At 39.4% G+C, this 7,111-nt stretch overlaps 1 protein-coding gene across 1 annotated transcript; it reads left to right on the top strand.

The window, feature by feature from the left end:
• The first annotated feature begins 2,902 nt into the window (after positions 1–2,902).
• Positions 2,903–3,862, top strand: LOC112101815 (olfactory receptor 11A1-like). Its single transcript, XM_024192728.2, has one exon. The coding sequence runs from the start codon at positions 2,903–2,905 to the stop codon at positions 3,860–3,862; it is 960 nt and encodes a 319-aa protein (XP_024048496.2).
• Positions 3,863–7,111: the final 3,249 nt, after the last annotated feature.

Below are 7,111 nucleotides of genomic sequence, written 5' to 3'. Positions count from 1 at the left end.
ATCCTAGGTGAGTGCTCTCACTGCTAGGATAAAACTTATGAGGGAGCTACTTCTGGTCAGAAGAAACCCCTGACTCTAAAGAGGGTTCACAGCTGAGACTGCAAAGCCCAGATCGGTGTTTCCGTCCAGTTCAGACTGAGGCATCCAACTCCCTAAGAGTGCTCAGGACACACTACACCTCTCCTTGACATCTTAGGTGGCTCCCCGCTGAGCAAGCTGGCTTTTGTGAATCTCATTTCGAGGTGCCTATCTCGCCCACCATTCATTCTATAGAATGCCTGGCTGCTAAATTCAGGTTTTGTGAATCCCAGTGATTTTCTAGGTGCCTATGTCCCTTTGTGGTTTTCTGGTTTGAAGCATCAGAGAAGATGAAACACAGGCCATTCCATCTTCATTCTCTCCCCACTGTAGGATTTTCCCTCATAGAATGTTATCAGCTATGTTTATTGAGGTATATTACAGACACTCTCTGTCTCTCTCTCTTCTCATATACTCTCTCTGTTTCTCACTTAGACCCTCTGCTGATCTGGGAATATTGGATGTATGTAGTGATAGATGAATGTAGCTCACTCTAAATGTACAAAGAGTTGAGAGAGCATGAGTTAATATTGAATCTCCTCTCACTGCTTTCTTGTTAATTTAATTGAAATGTTTGGAAGATGCAAGCCTGGAAAACTAATATTCAAGATGAAGATGTTTTGACATCCATTCCTGGGATGGAGTCCAGTATACATGGGATGTTCTAGAAGTTTTGACTTGAGATTGGTTAGTTATAGACACTGAAAAAGTCCTATTTCTTACTCAACATTTTAATCCTGGGATAGTTTCTTTTTGTGATTTGGGGTCATCTCTTTTTTTCAAGAAGTTCACATATTGAGCATTAGATCACGTGAAAAAAATTTCAATTTCTACCAAAAATGTCAAAGGAAATTAATATTGTTTTTCTCAACACCTTTCCCTGAATTTTTCTTGTTTTTTTTTTCAAAACAGAATGAATACCCAATAAAGGAATAGTTGTGGTTCTCAATAAACCCAAAACTTCATTTTACATTTTTAGAAAGCTGGCAAAAATTGGTATTTGTTTTAATTTTTCAAAGGAAATTTTAACAATTTCAATGATAATCAATATTATCCATTGAGTAAGGAAGCCATTTTTCATCACAGTACAGAACAAAGAAACACAAAAAGTTCAACAAACCTTTTTAGTTTCCCAATTCATAGTTATATTTAATACAACTGCTAGAATCTGCAATGAAATTCAGAGCAACCTGGCAACCAGGAATTTACACAGGGTTTTAGACAAGTTATTTGAGAAGATTTGGAAACTCTGTGGGCTAGAGGATTTAATTGGAGAACTCACCTTTGTGTCTTTCTGAGTTGGGAGTACTATGAAACAAGTCACATTAAGGCACACAAGTGCTTTTGAAAATCCCACTAGATGCCTAAGTACCTTTCAAAATCAGGCCATTAGACTTTTGAAAATTTTACCCTTTCTGCCCAAATCCCTTATGCTTCTTTGAAAATCCCAGACTAAGTAAGCAAGTGTGATTTATCTTCTTGGTCCATAGGACTCTCACAGAAGCATCTCATGCTAAATGAAAAATAAGGCAATAAGAAAGCATTTTTCTCAGCTGAAGTGTATATAATCTTGATGCCAGCTGATGAGCTTCAGTTATAATGAAACTGTTTCCCGATTCAGAAGTATTCAACTAGAAGTATGGGATTCAAACATCAGGACCTTGACCTTTAAGGATGATAGACATGTTTTTATATTTTTGTTAGCTTCACGGGTATACTATTCTATATTTTTACATGTAGGCTGAATGAGGAATTGGAAAGTCAGGAAATCGTATAAAAGTAGACTAAGTAGAAGTGAGGGAGGTGTCTTCCATTATAGAGAATGGTTTAAATCTTGACTGTCTCATTTTTCAATTCACTGGGCCAGATGTCCAATGCAAGTGCAGTCAAGGGGTCAGATCTTCACCTGGTGTAAACTGGTGTAGCTCTGGAAAGTTATTGCAGCTCTGCTCATATAAAACAGTTTGAAGATATGGGGCCAGATTTTCAAAGGAGTTTATGAGCGCCTTAAGATGCATACAGGTTCATAGTGCAATTTTCAAAAGGTCCCGAGTCGGCTGGGCACAAGAAAGCTCATCTAGCTTTGAAAGCTCCACTAAAGGTCTAGAATCACAAAGGCTTGTTGATATTGTCAATGTGCCTAAATTTTAGGCATCTAGAAAACCACTGGGATGGTCTGCTCTGGTGTGGGGCAGAAACGTAGGCACCTGGGGGACTTTTACAACCAACATTTAGGCGCTGAACAAGTTTAGGCATCTTCGGGTTTGGGGGGCTTCTGAGTGGCAATTTTGTGAATTCCAGTGGGGCCTGATAATGGGATTTCGGTGCCTAAAGTGGCAGTTAGGCAGCTGAATCCTGTTGTGACTCCAGTTCTAGGCAGCTACCTAAATAACTTTGAAAATCAGGCCCAGGTTGCTTAAGAAAGAAAGTTGTCTGTCAGTTTTCAGTAACTCAGAAGGGATTTGGATTCTTTCCAAACAAGTGTATGGGAATAGTTGGGAAAACATGGTGTGTGCATGATACCAATGAGATCAGAATTAGAATTGGAAGAAATGGAGATGACACCAGTTGTATCAACCAGGTTTGTGGCTAAAGAAATGTCAAGTCACTTTTAAGCTACCATCAGATGCCTCAAGCATCAGCAATACCAAAAACATGCATGTTCATTGTCTCAACTATCAGCTGAAACATACCACCAGTAATCAGCAGGAAAAGGGGAGTTTAAATTATCTTTATAAATTATAATGATTGACTCTGTATTAATTTTCTAACTTCATCAAGTACAATTGTAGAGGTTTTGTTTAATTTTCTGTAGGGACTGTTCATGGAAAACAGAGACAGGAGAAATCAATCAGTGACGGAATTCATCCTTCTGGGATTCGGGAATCTCCCTGAACTGCAGACCCTTCTCTTCCTGGTGTTTCTAGTGATCTACATTGCGACCATGGCCGGGAACATCCTCATCTCAGCACTAGTTGTGGCTGATCAGCACCTTCATACCCCCATGTATTTTTTCCTTGGGAACTTGTCTTGTTTAGAGACCTGCTACAGCTCCACTGTCCTGCCTAGAATGCTGGCCAGTCTCCTGTCTGGGGACAGAACCATTTCTGTTAGCAACTGCATCATACAATTTTATTTCTTTGCTGCTCTGGTGGGTACAGAATGTTTCCTCTTATCCATGATGTCATATGATCGGTATTTAGCGATATGCAAACCACTGCATTATGCAGTCCTCATGAATGATAGGTTCTGTCTCCAGCTAACTGTTGGATCTTGGATGAGTGGGTTTCTGGCTATGATCATAGTAATAATATTGATGTCACAGTTAACTTTTTGCGGTCCAACAGAAATAAACAGTTTCTTTTGTGATTTCATCCCAGTAATAAAACTCTCCTGCAGTGATCTCTATGTGCTGAAGGTGGTTGCTTTCATATGCTCTTCAGTATTCTCAGTGATTCCATTCATTTTAACTCTAACATCCTACATTTGCATCATCATCACCATCCTCAGAATCCCTTCCACCACTGGGAAGCAAAAGGCATTTTCCACCTGCTCTTCGCACCTCATCGTTGTTACCATTTACTATGGGACACTAATCATTGCCTATATGTTACCAAAAACTGATACGTTGAGAAACCTGAATAAAGTATTCTCTGTCTTCTACACTATCATTACACCTTTGCTCAACCCCCTCATCTACAGCCTGAGAAACAAAGAAGTCAAGGAGGCCCTGAGAAAAGCTCTAAGTAAATGTGTGGCTTTTGCAAGAATCATGGAAATGTAGGGTTGGAAGGGACCTTGAGAGGTCATCTCGTCCAACCACCTGCACTGAGGCAGGAACAAGTAAATCTAGACCATCCCTGAGACGGGTTTGACCAGTCTGTTGTTAAAAATCTCCAGTGACTGGGATTCCACAACCTCTGTTGGAAGCTTGTTCCAGACCTTAACTATCATTATAGATAGAATTTTTTTCTTCTATCTAACCTAAATCCCTTGCTGCAGATTAAGCCAGTTCCTTTTTGTCCTACCTTCTGTGCACATGGAGAACAATTGATCACTCTCCTTGTTAGACCAGACCTTAACATATTTGCAGACAGTCATCAGATTCCCGCTTCAGTCTTTTTTCTCAATACTAAATATGCCCAGGTTTTTTTTAAGCTTTCCTCACACATCAGGTTTTCTAAAGCCTTCATCATTTTTGTTGCTCTCCTTTGGACTCTGCATTTTGTCCGCAGCCTTCCTAAAATTCATATAGTCCAAGTTAATGTTTTTAAGGTAAAATAAAATGTGAAATTATTGTTATATGAGATTGTCTCTTGTTATTTGAATATTACTTATTCATGTGAGTGGTCCTATTGAAGTCAACAATACTAGGCATGTGAATATAGGGTGTAACTGGAATTTCTCAAAGGTAGCTCAATGGGTTGTTTCAAAGGAAGTTCAATGGGATTTTTTTATCTCTAGACAGCCTTAAAAGTCCCAACCTCCACACACAAAAACCTGTAGAGGTGATGAATTAGGGGGCAGAGTGCAGAGGGGGAAGCCAACGGGGCATGTTAAATTAACTGATCATATGGCTTTGAATTTTATCCCACAAGTGTAATCTCTACTGTTAGGATATAGATATTCAGGCCTGTCTCTAAAGGCGTATATTTTAAGAATTTAGGTACATGTTTATCACTTAGCTAGTTATAGAGGTATAAAAGAAAGAATCAAAATCACTGTCTGCCTGTGTAAGGGCCTTCTCTCACTGTAACAGTTTGAGACCCTGTTCTTAAGCTAAGGCCTTTGGCTAAGCAGCAGAGGCAGCCATAAACTGGGAAGTGAACGGTCACATCCTCACATTCCAAACTAGTCACATTGAAATAAGGCAATCTGGGGCTGTTAGAAAGGTGATCCGATCTATCACCTCCAGAGGAAGGGAAGAGCCTAAAAAATTTAAAGAAAACTGATAGCATCCTGTCTGTCAAGAACTCACTTATCAACAGCTGGGGTGTAAAATCCTCATGTCTTTGTTGTTCTATCACTGTAGTCCCCACTTCTCTATTGTTTGTCTGTATAATCTCTGTCTGGTTCTGTGATTGTTTCTGTCTGCTGTATAATTAATTTTGTTGGGTGTAAATCAATTAAGGTGGTGGAATATAATTGGTTAAATAATTATGTTAAAATATGTTAGAATTGGTTAGTTAAATTTCAGTAAAATGATTGGTTAAGGTATAGCTAAGCAGGACTCAAGTTTTACTATATAGTCTGCAGTCAATCAGGAAGTAGGGGGGGAATTGGAATCATGTTTTGCTAAGAGGGGGAATGGGAACAGGGACACAGGCAAGCCTCTGTGGTTTTAGAGGTGGGAAGGGGGACACTGAGGAAAAAATTAAAATCATTGCTTGCTGAAAGTTCACCCCAATAAACATCAAATTGTTTGCACCTTCGAACTTCAGGTATTGTTGCTCTCTATTTATGCAAGAAGAACCAGGGAAGTAAAAGGGTAAAGAAATAAGCCCTCTAACATCTACCCATGGGTGTCACCAGGCTGTAGTTCATTTTATCATTGTGTTATTTGGTGTTATGCTCATTTCATGTGCTATTTCATATATAGTCAATGTACGTTAAATAGATTTAAGTTGTAGGATTATAGCAGTAAAAAACTGAAAAGTATTTCGGATGATGAGTGTGTATTAGGTATATAAGTAAAGCATGGGTGGAACACAAGGCCTACAGGCTGAGGCCTGTAAGAATTTAGCTGAGCCAGACTAGACCATAGGCTTAAGAATGCTTGATATGGGTGGATGACATAGGAATAGCCCTATACCAGTGAGGTCACAAGATAACTGTAAAAGATCTGTCAATAGGTGATGTTATAGAAAAATAGATTGCAATAGATCGCAACGTACTGCCCAAGATTACGAGACACCTGAATGTAAAATGAAATGTCCTGTCCTGACAGCAAGATACATGTTGTATGTAGATGATAATAAGTGTAGTAGAAAGAGAGCCCGAGACATAAGGCCTTCTATCAGAGGCTCAGTGTGAGGCCTAAGGCCTGAACTAAAGTAGTGGTCCTGCTTTGCTGATATAAAGCAAAGAAGCAAAGTTAGCAGAAGTCAGGCTCTGCCTACTTGTAAGATCACAGCACAGGGCTGATATTACAAAAAAACACACATTCCTGAGAAGTGCACTCATGCTAGGTTTTCAAATCATCAGCCATCATATCTCTTTGGCAGAAACCAATCTCTTCTCCCTCCTGAACAGGTTTTTGCACAGTTCCCTGCCTATGGTGTGACAACCCCAGAAAAACCAGGCCATGTGAAAGGCCAGTGTCTCCTTTCCTGTCTCTTTGAAGGCTATGGACAACTGTAAAAAGCTAGTGCCAAGTGTGTTAGGTGTCTACAGGATTCAGCATCAGTTGAGTGGGGATTTCTTGAATACCAGTGGGACTTGATTCTGGTATTTAAAGACCTAAGTCCCGTCGTGAATCTAGCCCTTCTTGCTTTCATTTCAGGTAGAGACAAAGGTAGACTTACCTTTCAAAAAGTGAATTGCAAGCTTGAGTCTCTGATGTGAGCCCTTCCATTAGGATTTCAGGCCCAGGAGACGGTCTTCAGTTAAGTAATTGAATTCTTTCAGTAAAGGTCTCCCCTTTGTGTCAGCCATCTTGTTTTATTATGAAATTGTATTGCCTTTGAGTTCCTCATGAAATGAAAGGAAATATAACACCTTTGAAATGTTGTGAACATTCTTCTAATCTTTATACATCTGCTTTTTAATAAATGGATTCATTAATTTCTTCCTAGAAAGCTAAAACAGGGTAGAGATGACAAACAGGTTACCCTCTAGTTTTATATGTGTGGTGGAGCAGTACAGAGACTGTAGTGAAGGTTGGGTCAAGGTTTTCAGTTCAATAAGAGTCATTTCCCTTGCTCCATTCTATGTCCACGTGATTATCTAGGACATTACAACTACAATGTATCATGTCCTTTGCTCTTTTTCTGGTGAATAATAAGTATAACCAGTTTGTTTCCTTCTTCTTTCT

Source organism: Terrapene carolina, unplaced genomic scaffold (genome assembly GCF_002925995.2).
Source record: "Terrapene carolina triunguis isolate 2854851 unplaced genomic scaffold, T_m_triunguis-2.0 Scaffold1067, whole genome shotgun sequence".
NCBI classification, from domain to species: domain Eukaryota; kingdom Metazoa; phylum Chordata; order Testudines; family Emydidae; genus Terrapene; species Terrapene triunguis.
Note: the sequence above shows the minus strand (reverse complement) of the source record. Positions and strands in the feature narration are given on the sequence as shown.

Excerpts from the sequence above, each read along its gene's own strand:
- LOC112101815 (XM_024192728.2), top strand. The coding sequence starts at position 2,903 with ATGGAAAACAGAGACAGGAGAAATCAATCAGTGACGGAATTCATCCTT.